This window comes from Copidosoma floridanum, unplaced genomic scaffold (assembly GCF_036245765.1).
Source record: "Copidosoma floridanum isolate Cflo_tuat_1 unplaced genomic scaffold, Cflo_Japanese_pri ptg000012l, whole genome shotgun sequence".
NCBI lineage: Eukaryota > Metazoa > Arthropoda > Insecta > Hymenoptera > Encyrtidae > Copidosoma > Copidosoma floridanum.
The window spans coordinates 3,780,789-3,794,239 of record NW_028321889.1 but is presented as its reverse complement, the minus strand read 5'-3'; the positions used below and the strand labels follow the sequence as shown (position 1 = coordinate 3,794,239).

Genomic DNA, 13,451 nt, shown 5'->3' with positions numbered 1-13,451 from the left:
GTTTCTTTCTGCTGACTCCTGCTTCTAGATCCCGTATGCAGATTCTATTTGGTCCGTCGTCAAACAATCTAAATCCTCATCAACGAAATCAATTGAAAATCAAGAAATCTTAATATTATTACGAATGAACACCTCCACGTGCTCATATTGCCATTTTATAAAATTTATGTGAAACAACTTTCCATTCGTAAATTAATTGTTCCAAATTCGTCATCTCAAACAATTGTAAATGTGTGTGTGTGTGTGTACCCCGAGTGTATCTCGGTGTATCCAGCAAAGTCGTTACGTTCATGCATGTGCATATATATGTATTCACATTTTCAAGGCTGCACATCCTTCCGTCCCCCTGATCCTCCGATCTCGCGATTCTCTCCCCTTCTACCATTCGGTGCATGATATACCAGCGAACAGGAGCAGAGAGACAAGAGGAGAACATAGCCGCTTGGCCTCGTGGCGTCCAGTTTCTCTATTCGTGGCGAAAAAAGTCAATCAAAAGCAAAAGCTCACCCCTCCTGGGTATATTTCGAGCGCTCGGCCGTTCAAAACTATTTAAATTTCCAGCAGCTGCAGCACTGTGACTTCGCCCTTCTCTCCTTCGTCTTCTCTTCCTCCAGCCTCCCGCGCTCCCTAGTCCGCAACTATACGCACCAGCAGCAGCCATGGATGCAGGCATCAGGCGGGGGACCTGGAATGCAACGACCTCTCTTCCCTCCCTCGGTCCGCGCGCGCACAAGAAAGGAAAACCGCGAGCGGAGGAGAGAAGAGTCCACCGTCGCTGTGTGCATCGAGGCTCTCTTCGCTACGCTAGCTGAAAAATAGAGAGAAAGAGGATGGAGCTCTCTCCCGCGCAGCAGCGAAGCCGCAGTCGGTGCAGCAACGTTGCGACGAGCTGAGCGTCATTCCTTCGTGCTGTTGGTTTCCACTGTATCATTTATTGTCATTTCTTTTTTTTCTTTTTTTTCTTTTTTTTTTTTTTTGTTGCACCGTGTTGTCGTGTCCCGCGTCTGCAGCTGAAAATGGGTTCGTTGCCAAGATTTTAACATTTTTTTTGGCTCGCGCTCTTGTTGTGTACTTGGGTGTGTGTGATATATATGATTTCTTTGTTTACCGCGAGTGCCGGAGTCTGGTTTGGTGACCGGTGAGTGACTTGCGATTGCTTTTCAGCTCCCTTTTTGTGTTGGGCTGAAATGCACCTGTTCCTTCCATCGGACCAAAGAGGTTTTGTGTCCACACAAAGTGGAGAATGTGATGAATTATTTTTATTTTTCGTTATTTCTCAACAATTTCAACATAATATAATACCGATGACAAATTTTTGTCCACTTGACAAGATAGGGGACAGTCGATTTGGTGGATCTCAATTGTACAATAGGGATATGCAAAATTGTCCTTGTATTATTTGGGGTTTGTCTATTAAAGGCCTTTGAGGTGTGATTTACTGTTTAGTACAAAAAAGTTGGTGCAGATTTGTTTTCATCAAAAAATGAAAACTTCAATACAAAGTATAGTGTATATGAAAAATTGAGAATTGCCATGATTTTAAACACAATTAGTGACTTTTCCTTCTACTAAATAAGATTTCAAATTTTCTATCAAGGAAACGAAGATTTAATCCAACTCATTAAAAAAAAAAAAGTAGGAAAATCCATCACACAATTTAAATTTCAGTGCAAAGGCATCGACTTGGAAAAATACCTGCGCAGTTTGATTGTTCCATTCGCAAAGGGATGAAAAGGACTACCTTTCCGCCGGAATTAATAAAACCAGTGACTCGGCCAACATCAAACGTGCCCTTTTCCTCCATACGCGAGATTCGCCTCCTTTTTCTTTTAATCAAACTTCATAGTCTGTACATTCTGTTCTCCACCCATACATGACGTATGCACAAGCCTTGTTTTACTTTTTATTCTTTCCTTCTCCCGCCCTCCCCTTTTCTCGAATGAACAACTCGAGTCGGAGGTAAGCGCTAGAGCGTTGACTTATTAAAGAGACGTGCTCGCGACAAAGTGCGACTTTTCGTACCAGCGTACATACGCGCAAAAGGCTGTCGTTTTTTTTTTTATACTCGAAGTTCAATTAAATTCGTCTATAACTGTTGCTTTGTAATAAAGTTTTAGATAGCGGAAACAATGCTGATTTTGATGGTGGAAGCTTACCACACACCGCACGTGTAAAATTAACCGCGAGTCTCGTTGTGGTTTCATAACGCGCCAAAAGTACTTTGTAACATTTATTGTTGAAAAATCACGTCCCACCAAATCAACACGCACAGTGAGGACTTTCAATTTTGGCGTGTATACCTTGTAACGAGACGTGTTCTGCATGATTCCATTTGCATTGCCCACAAACTATGTAATCGAGAGTTCTGTTTCAAAGGCCACCGGGTCATTTTCTTTTGCACACTTGACGTTCGAACGAGGATACGAGCAAACATTTGGCCAAAGTTGCTCGAGGGAACAGCTACAACTCCTCATCCTTGGTGCGGCAATACACGACCGTCGAAAAGTATGGTTTTCCAAAACATCGGCTGTTGGGATTGAAAATTTCTCTCGACATGAACTTCGATGAAACCACAACCCCACATCCGACCGACCAAAGCCATGTCCAGCATAATGAGCAGCCTTCCATTTTCGCGAGTCGACAAATCACGTCCTGCCACGACTATTGCCACACGAAAGCCTACGCTTTGAAATGTTTTCCCAGAGATTGTGCACACCAGGTGTGTTTGTTTGCTTTGTTGAATTGGTTTCCCTTCATGTCGAGCACGACTTTTCGATGCATCCATTGCTGTACTCGTTCTTTCTTTTTACTACGATTAGATTACGCGGAAGTACTGAAATTAGCACCACTGGCCACGGAACTTTTTCATTACCATCCAAACTCATAAGTACGTCCGCTTGGAGGAAGGAAACGGAAAACGCTCCAAGTAATGACGTACCTTGCGAGTGAAATGAAAATTCGCGCGAGAACGAGAGCAAGTCATTAAAAGACCACACTAGAGAGAGAGAGAGAGAGAAACATGGTTTCCCCCATTACACGCGTGAACATGAAGTCCTGTAGTGCCGAGTCGGCGTCAATATATAAGGGAAAAGGGTGGAGGTGTTTCCGTCAAACTCCACTCGTTACTTGCATCGGCCAAAGTTAGTTATATCCGGCCCCATCGCGTTGTATATATGCGCGCCATTTAGTACAACAAAATTATTATTTCCAGTCTTTGGCGAGGTGGCACCGTCAGAAGAGCTGTACGAGTGGCGTAGGGTCAATTATTGGAAAGAGAAAAATCGATATCGGCGGAGCTTCCGATCGCTTCTTCTACTTTTTCGCCACTGATGGAAAGAGAGGAGGCTCCAAGTCGTTTGTTTTTTCATTGAAGTACAGTGAGTGATTCGTTTTCGCGTCTCAGTCTTTTTTCTTTTTTACTCGATTGACTGGTAATTGGTTGTTTTCAATTGGAAGTACCGATGAATTTTTATTAATCCACTCCACTTTTGGATTGACGCCCTCCTGCGTTATTCCGTTGGATTGATTCGAGTGAAAGTAGATTTAAGTGTTTTTTCCCTGCAAACATTACGTTACTCAGGTGCGCATGTTGCGTTTATTTAAGACTTGACCATCGGATTAAACACTTTTCTTTCTTTTTTTCAATTTCGTTATACATGGTGAAGCAACGGGTAGTGTTTTTAAAAGTTTTTCAATAAACACAAATTAATATGCAAGTCTATAGATGCCAGATATATCATAGCTCGCTCAAATTGTATGAAGGGTTTGTGTAATTTTAAAGTCATTGAAGAACCTTTATAAATTATACAGAGCATCCATGTGACATATGTTGCAAGAATCTGCCGACCTTTAAGAATCTCTCCTGGTATAATTTGACAATCAAACGTAACCATTGCATTGACTCGTCGAAACCAAAAAATCCTTTTTACCCCCCATTGTGGCATTCTTTGTGAAAATCCTTAGAATCTCTTCATAAGATCTCCGCAGTAGTCACTAGTCTAACATTTTGAGGTTTTCAAAAGACGGTCACGTGCAGTTGCTACTGATGGTATACACGTCATGTAGAGATACAATTCGTGGCCGGCGTCGCATATCGTGACGATCAATAACGTAGTTTCGCTCGACTCGTCAACCTAGTTTTCAATCACCCACAAGCGTACAATGACATTTCTGTGGCTCGCTATTTTTTCTGTTACTATGCAACATTACATTTTGTCATACGGCACACCTGCTTAACACGTCTTTTTGTCAGGTAGTGCTATTGATTGTATGCATACATCCTTTTTTATTTGCTCTGAAAGGATCAACGAATTTTTTAAAAGACCCAAGTTTAAATTTTTTTGATGCATTACAAGCTTCTATGTGCTATTAATAAGTTAAAAGATTATTATAACAACTAATGGACATTTAATCCAATGATTGAGTTTGTGGTTGGATTAGAGTGTGCCGAGAGAGCTCGGGTAACAGGATTTCAAACTTACTTTTTTTTCCAAGTACCCATACACATATAGTCGAGTAGTGAAATCATCCCGCAACTTCTTGAGTGCCATTAAATTCAACAATCCGGTTATTTTCGTGATGTGACGTGATGGAAGTCTACTCTTGGTGATAAAATTTGCTCAGGGAACACGTGATGGTACTATCAATCCATTGTTACGGTGCAATAAAGATATTTCACATAATTAAGAGGCATTGCACTTTTATCATTTTCACGTATGTAGAGCATTAAATTAACAAGTGTGAATCATAAAGTGGACGAAATTAAGTAGTACATAGCGTCATTTTTGTTTTATCTGTCATTATTCAGAACATGAAAAAAGGAGGTTGGCAGCAAAAGTTTGTATCATACGAACGAATAAGTATACGCAGTATACTTAGTCCACAACACTGCAATCGGTATAAATAACTGCGCGTAACATCAAATAATAAAATCACAGTATTCATTAGCGCCATCCGTGGACCTGATAATCACCTATCACGGCAGCCTTTTTCAATCATCAGTGGCGCGCCTATACACGCAACCTCAAATTTCAGTCCAGATGAAAGTGGTGTCAATCCACGGGATGACCGCAACAACGACCACCCAAACCTAATAACGCGCGTACAAATTATCATATACCATCGCGCCTCGCGCAATTGAATGCCGTTTCCGAATCACAATGAAATTACAGGCTATACGGCCATTGTACAAGCTCATTCCTTGATTTTAGCGAGCTCCATCAGTCCGAACGATCGTGTCTCTATATATCTCTCTAATCAGCTGCACATTGTGTACTATCGCCATTGTATACGCCAACACTTGGGTGTACGGAATGTGACACGCGTACAAGTCGGGCCTGTCACTCGTACGAAATGGGCTAATGCCTATTTGCGTTGGTGATTGAATTTTCCTGTTTTCTCTCTACCTTCATTTACAGAAAATACACTTGGCCGTGCGAAATTGAAGAAGATAAGAAATTGCCTCATGTCAGGAGTTAAGTACACTTTGAGAGAAGTAATTCGATATTTTTTGGAGAATCGTCGATTCTGTGGTTATATGATCGTAGTGGTACAACACCATGCACCAGCGTATCAGTCGGGAGAATATGCTGTTAACGTCGAACACTGCCAAAATCAATCGTCACCGAGGTTGCTGTGTATAGAGTGTGGTGTACGTGGAAAATAATAATTGCCAATTCTATCTCTCTTGCACACTTGCTCGGGTATGTAACTTCATACACTGTACCAAAATTGTATGGCTTTGAGAACTACTTGACGCTTTTCCGGTTCTACAAAGTACTTTCGTCTACTTAAGACAGTATATTTGCATCTTTAGATGTATATAGTATTTGTTCACAAAGCTTGAATTGTTGTGGATGAAAATTAGATGAGACGAGGAATATATGATCTCATGTCTGAGTAAAGCTGTTAAAAAATGTATTCCACGTGATAACTGCAAAAACCCGGAAAAAAGTATGGGCTCGTAATAAAATTCTTTTTCGGTAGTTACGTAGTCACCATCAAAACGAGATGTTCGTATAAGCATACTTTACCGAATAATTCGCTCCATTAACAAAATAATGTTTTTCATCCCAAGACATATAAATTGTTCAATGAAAACATTGTCAAATATTTTGCCGTTTGTGAAAACCCATCGTTGATATCAAACGTGACCCGCGATAGCGAAACAATCGATCAGCGCACGAGCGCTTTTTTCGCGGGACTTGCCAAACAAAAGAAAGAAGTCACGCTTAGCAGTGGGTGCACTTCGATAAAACGAAACGATAGCCAGAGCCGCAGGAAGAGTAGGTAATCGTTCGAGGTATTAGAGAGAATAATACGAGAGCCAAGCCTGCACATTATCGTCCTCATCATCAGGACGATGTAAATTATTCAAGAGCAAGAGAAATACGTGTGTGTGTGTGTGTGTGTGTGTGTGTGTGTGTGTGTGTGTGTGTGTGTGTGTGTAAAGCGCACGACTATTATCACAGCAGTTGCACGCACGCGTGTTCGGTAACTATTATCGATTATTCTCGTAGGCAAGTGTCCGTGTATGTATTTTTTCTCTTCCCGCCTCTCCTTTTTCGAGCTTGCGTGCGGAATTGGCTCTACGTTGCGTGCAAAGTTACGCGACTGCGCGTATATACTGTCTACTATGATATACTTATAGCTCTATGTGCTTCGTGTCTTTTACTGTTAATTGCAGATGTGCAACTGTCGCTTTGCCTTATATCCCTATGTGTTTCATTTGTTCGACGATCCCGTCCTTTTGCTTTTTTCAGTCGACAAAGTTACCTCATTTGTCTTTATCGTCATTTTTCGTTATTGTTGTAAAATTCTGCAAGGTAGTCCCGAGCTTTTTTTATCGAGTTTTTTTTGGCGAATCCGCAAGTGACAAGCAGAGCCACATTCCAACTAACGAAGTGCGACCTCAATTTTTCGCTATTCAAGTCCCCTATGGGATTTCGATTTGGATTCCTATCTTATTGTACAACCTGTTTAAATGACAGAACGAAATTCTTATTTTTATGTATTTTTTAAATACATCCATTAACTTTAGTTCAAAGCTGGTTGGATGAGTCAATTTAAGTGAAGTAAAACAATATCCTTTTTTTGTGTGTGTGTATATATATATATATATATTTTTTCTGTCTCCAATTAATCCTACGTTTGCCAATATATTACTCGTTGGTAGAAAAATAAAAAAAAAAAAAAAAAAAAAAACACGTATCCATTGGATTGGATGCAATAATCCTTTGCAAGTTTTTTTTTGCTTTTGAACGGTCAGTGCTATCAGGTATCAAAAAGATAAAAATAACGTGTGTATTCTACATTTTGCAACGTTGGACAGAGTTTACATCGAATTGACTTCTCTTTGTTCCCAGCATCGGGTGTCGTCTGGCACTCTGGGAACTTCAGCACACTTTCAGGAGATAAATGGTATCATATACCCAAGTGTTGATTCAATTTCAAGCCTCATCGAAAGGTTGCAACGAATTCCACATCATCGATCGGAATATCGATTTTTTTTTTACCAGCTAGAAAAAAAAAAATTCGAAATTTTAAAAAATCTCACGGGATCCATAGCTATGCTGACACGTATCAGGTTAAAAGTTTGCATATCAACGAGTATTTGAATGACGCGTATATACATACGTTGGAGTAATGTGATATCTTACGTGGTGTAAACGCCGACAGGGTATTTCCTATCACGCGGGGATAATGATACATGTGGTCTTAATGTACGTAGATCAACAAGTAGAATATATCTCTTTATGCTGTAGTGGCTTTTAGTGCTGAGTTTCTACACGTACGACATTGTGTCATCCGATTGACATTCGAATGGTCATCTGTAGATACAAGTACATTATTTGCACTAATTAGGTTGTTAACTGGTTTCTTGATGAAAAGATGCTCATTGGGAGGAAATCAATATACATGTTTAACCTGCTAAAGAAAGTGTTAAATGTGACTAACCAGTAGAGAGCAACTTTTTTAGCAGTAACCTTAGCTGAGATTCCACAAATTTAACTGTGCGATAACTCAGCGAAGAGACCTTTTGATCACTTTCTGCGTGAGTAAATAGTACTCGTTAAATTTTACTAATTTTCCACACTTTTTCCTATTCAAATCGTAACATCGAAATGGCGTCCCAAATCCCGCAAAATTCCATGTTATATCGAACGACATGGAAATTTTCCTTGTTATTAAGGTAACAGCAGGAAAAGTTGATGTCGTTTCCTTTCCAAAATCATTTTTCCTATTCTATAAACACCTATCTCGATCTATCTTACAAAAAAAATTAAGTCTGACCGTTAGGGCTGAAACCGGCATTTTCGTCTTGGAAAAGTCCTAGTTCATAACTTTTCCGCGGAATCGTTGCTTCTAACCAAAACGCCATTTTGTGAGGCGAAAAAACTCAGAAGATCAATCTGCCATGCTGAACACGACAAGCCTTGAATGACCTTTCATACGTGAAAAACAAAAAAAAAATTTCCACCATTTAACCGATAGAATTTACGCGAAGCAGTCCTCTCTTACTTCACGTTTCACCGTATTTGTAACAGACGAGACAAAGAAAAATCCAAACCCAAGGGCATGAATCGTGAAATCGTTAGTAAACACGTTAAAAATATCGAGTTTCTTATTTTTTCCCCCTACATTTTGACAGTCCATTCATTCACAAGCGCACGTGTGTTTGCCGAGGAGGAGGATGATGACTCTGACGGCGAAGAAGCTACGCTGTACCCCTGTGATGTGTCTACGATATACGTCACGCCTTAGGCAGGCATTTCCACACGCTACGAGTACAACAGTGGCTCGCTTACGGTTGTTGTAAATATAGCCGAAGTTACGACGAGATGGGTGTGCTTTATTTGGATTGTGTTGTAATGCGGGCCCCGCGCAATTTGACCGATGTGTTTTCGTTGTTCCTAGGATACAGTGGTGCAGGAATATATGTAATTTTTTTTTTTTTTTTTCCGTGTACCTGGAAAAGTTGTATTAATTTTTCTTCGTTCAACTTTCAAGAATATGGTCGCAACCAAGTCTTTACTCCGGTGTAATGAGTTCTTTTCTGGCGCACACGAGCCGAACGGACCTCAAGTATACCCGGAGCGCTCGAAGGCATTGACATTTTTAGAAATTAACGATGCCATTATCGGTATGAGTCCACACCCGCGCTTTTTTTGCTTTTGTACGTAAGTTTTTTTTTTTTTTTTTTAGGTCGTCGTCACGTCCGGTATCAGCTAAGCGCGAAAAAGTTTGAGGTGCAGTAGGTGCGGAGGGGAAACGAAAAAAAACCGTTTCTTTTCACCGGTGCAAAACTGAGAGTGAAGTACCGTTTCGAAAAGTTCTTTCACGGCGCACGCCCTCTTGGGAAGTGCATGAATAGAAGTAGTAGGTTTTTTTCGTCTCCTTTTAACTTTGGGAGGCAGGGTATTTTTTGTTTCTTCGGCCCTTCAACGACACGCGCTGTTTGTTTTGTCGTCGTTTACTGTTATCGAAAAAAGCTCCAAAAAGTACGATGTGGATGAGCTTCGTTTCTAAATCTTACGTGGACAAAAATCAACTATTGAATTATTTACCACCTGTGCAAGTGGAATAGAGGCAGATAATGTTTTCAGCCACATTTATCGAATTTGTAAAAATCATCACACCTTATTAACATTGATTCAGGGCACGTACCCGCATCATTATCATCACATTCCTAAAAATCCTACGTGTCATGTTTGCCAAGTAAAAGCAGATGATTTTTCATAATGCAGCATTGACAAATTTATGATAAAGAAAATTGTAAAAATTACATCCTAATTTATTTTGTATAAGAATAATTCGTGGTTGTCACGGTGATCTACTATAATCATAAAAGGTGGAAAGCTATATTTGCCCAGTATAACTTCGAAGCATGGGTCGATATAAATTATACCCAAATGACATGAAAATCCGCTTCCACTTTGAGTAATATTTTCTAGAATTGCAAGAATTAATTATCTCTGTATACAATTGTACCAGAATTGTAATCACCGCCTGCATAGGCCATCGCTACTGTAACTTTCCATCGTTAAATTATCCGCACGTCCATCCCATTTCGCGTCCAAAGCAGCCAAACTTTCCCTCAAGTCTCGCAACAACAACTACACGACGACGACGACCGCGGAGGAAAACACTCACCGTGTACCGTGAATATGTAGGAACCACGCCGATCGCGCGCGAAGATAAGCCGCGAAATTTCCGACTCGCAGCCATTCTTTTGGCCCCACGCTATAATATTATATACACCCTCTTCCCCGATCATTATATCATGTTACACCAGAAGCCAGAATGAAAAACACCACGTTTCATTGATGAAGCTTCTCTCACACGTACGTGCGTGTACGCTCCGCGGCGCGGAACGCCGTAGTTCCTCAAAATGGTATCTCACAACTGTGCAACCTCGTTCTCAAGCAGCAAGTGAACGGCTCCTTCATTCGGGTCCGTTTGGCTGTTTTGCGCGGGTTTTCTGTTGACCTGTGCTAAGTTTAATTTGGAATTTCACCGGCACAAAGTTGGATGCACGTTTTAACGACTAAGTATATCCGATAGATTTTTTTTTTTTTTTTTTGTTCATCGCACTCGATTTCTCGAGTTTCATTGAGATAAAAAGAAAAAAAAGAAAGAAAAAAAAAAAAAAGTGAGCCGGAGCCGCGAAATCGCGCGAATGAGGCTCGTAAAGTCGGCTCTTGAGATCTTCACCATTCGTGGCTTGTTCATTTTTTTTATTTTTTCGCTCGAGACGAAAAGTTCAATTGTCCGAGTCCATGAGGTGCTTTTTTTGTTCTCCTCCAACGCACGGAAAATCTTGGTAAGAAGTGCCGTCTTGAATCTACATCGGATGGATTTAACATTTTCACCGCTAACAGTTTCACAATCAGCCAAAATTTATATGAGATACGGCGATACCATTGTCCTTACACATATTTATAGTTTTTCATGTGTCTTGGTTTTCGTGGCGAAACGTTTAACGTTTGCAAGCTGATGTATCAAAAATATTTCAAGTTCTCACGTCCCTCAACTGATATCGCCGTCGTGCAATAAGTAGACGCTGGCATACGTATAGGCACACCACCACCAACACCAATAGCCTATATATTATATATAGAGAGAGAGAGGGATAAAGAGGAGCTGCGGTGCGTAGTTCGTATTCGGGAATGATGTGCAACCCCCGCGTGATTTATGCTTCCGCGCTGGCTTGCACACACTCACCCACTGGTTGTACACGGGAAGACGAAGAATCGGCGTGATTTACGCGCGAATAAATTCACCGCGACGAAGAAGAGAAGAGATGCTCGTCGTCGTAGTTGGGTGGCATTTTTCTCTCTTCGCGCGCATAGTGTTGCGCACAGGGACTGTCGTTATTACGGAGGCTTGAGACGTACTCGTGTAATGCGCGCTCGAGTGGTGTTTGTAGGGCTGCGTGCGAAATTCAACGAGTACCAATGACAGGTTGGGTTTTTTTTCCAACTTCTCAGTTTTGGCTCGCCATGTGTCAGTGCTTTGCGAGGAGATTCGTTGTGAAATATGATTCGTTCGTAAAATTCCTGTGAATCAGTTTTAGTAGTACTTACAATACATTCGATTTTCAGAGTAATTTGTGGTACAGCTCCCGAGACATTATATACTCTCGCAAAATTCCTCTCTTATAACGCAGGTGATGGTTCTTATGGGGCTGTCATTCTGAAATAGACATTTTTTACCATTATTTTACCAATTCAATTAGAAATCCTCGGAAAAAACAAAAAAATGCTACGTGTGGAAATACACAATCGAACAAAAGACAATCATCGCGCCCGGACGTAGCTCGTTGGTACCCTTTTTCCCTTCAGTCGCGCAAATGAATCGATCCTCGTATTTCAAGCCGACACGAGTAAATAATCCCGACACCGTATTAAACGGACTAAGTATGCGTGTATGTACAGGTGGACGCGCTTGCCTGTCCGACTGATGCCCTTTTTGGCACCGGCTGCTCGACAAAACTTGGCACGCTCGACTTGTACTGCAGTGTATGTGTGGCTGTCTCAAATCGTTTTTTTTTTTTTTTGTTTTATAAAAATGGGAAGAGGAAACGTAAAGGAGGAGAAAAGGTGGCTAAACTGATATCGTTTGTGCTTCTATTTGCGTGTTACAGGAATCATGAAGCGAGAAGCCGACGCCGGGGGTCAAGCCAGCCCCAACAAGCGCTACAGGCAGGGCGAGGATGAACTGCGATTCCTTATCCCCAGCAGGGTGAGTGCCATTTTTTTAAAATCTTTTTGACATATACTAATGTTTAAGTAGTTTGTTCTCTTAATATGAACCGGTGGAAACAAAGTCACTGGTGGATTATGGTTGAAAACACTAATTTTAATTAAAATGATGTAGTACCATACTCCAACTAAATTGTTGGCTGATTGATGAAGAAAATGTGATATTCGGTACTGTGATTATTAGGATATTTTATTGATTCAACCAGTGACGTTATTTGCATTGATTAAATATGGACATATATATTATTTAGCACTATACTTCAATAGCGAAATTTCAAACATTTTTATTACAATTTATAATACTGAATTGAGTTGAATATAAATAAAAGTACAGCTACTCGGATACATAAATATACATCACGTTTTTCTTTTAACCAAAATATGAGCTGCTGCATAGCTTGATTATTCCTGATTTTTATTACTCAGTGTGTGCTGAAAATAAGCAAATCACAATTGTTTTCAACTCAACTGGGTACATAAATCATAAGCGTGTCGATGCAGAAATTAATTTTTAATTTTGCGTGTAAGTTATAAGCATTTTCAGTGAAGTTCAATTTATTATTTATTAGCACAGTGCAATCTAGAAACTTTTGTAATAAGAGTAAATTACCATGGAATATGCAGCTCATACGTACGTCACGTAGTACTTGCTAATTGAGTTGTAATACTTTCGGATATGTTCTGGCCTATGTTGTCTCGAGACATAAAATATTTATCGGTGAAAATTTCCAAGTCAAGAGTAATGTTATATTCAAGTAAGACGTGCAAAAAATTCACTATGAGCGAATTACGGTGCGAGTCGTACTTGTTGTTTTCTTTGACTATGTCACCTCTGAAAGACCAATTGATAAAACTCTATATGAAAAGCAACTACCAGCAAAGGAGTACTATTTGATATTTGTCTATTTACATTTTCCGCCCTTCCGTACGCAAGCGTTCCGCTCTGCGTAACAGCCGCATCGAACGATCAAACGCGTATTTACCACCGAGTGAAATGGACACTAACCACCGCGTCGGACTTCTCACGTCGGACAGACGGCTATAACGACACTTTCGCGTACAAAAGCCCCGCAGGTGCAGTAACTATATAGTTTGGACAACTGTACCGTGGCCAACAACCACTTGGAACAACACGAGTGCACTAGTGCATTGTAAACTATCCTTACGATGGATCTCCCGTGCTCAGCA

At 40.5% G+C, this 13,451-nt stretch overlaps 1 protein-coding gene across 1 annotated transcript in view; it reads left to right on the top strand.

Moving 5' to 3' along the window:
* The first annotated feature begins 927 nt into the window (after window positions 1–927).
* Window positions 928–13,451, top strand: part of HnRNP-K (Heterogeneous nuclear ribonucleoprotein K) — a 52,304-nt gene continuing 39,780 nt past the window's right edge. The window contains exons 1-2 of the mRNA XM_089590474.1: window positions 928–1,020; window positions 12,146–12,243. Of these exons, the coding sequence (XP_089446600.1) occupies window positions 1,017–1,020; window positions 12,146–12,243 (102 nt within the window). The 5' untranslated portion in view covers window positions 928–1,016. The remainder of the gene's footprint in view (window positions 1,021–12,145; window positions 12,244–13,451) is intronic.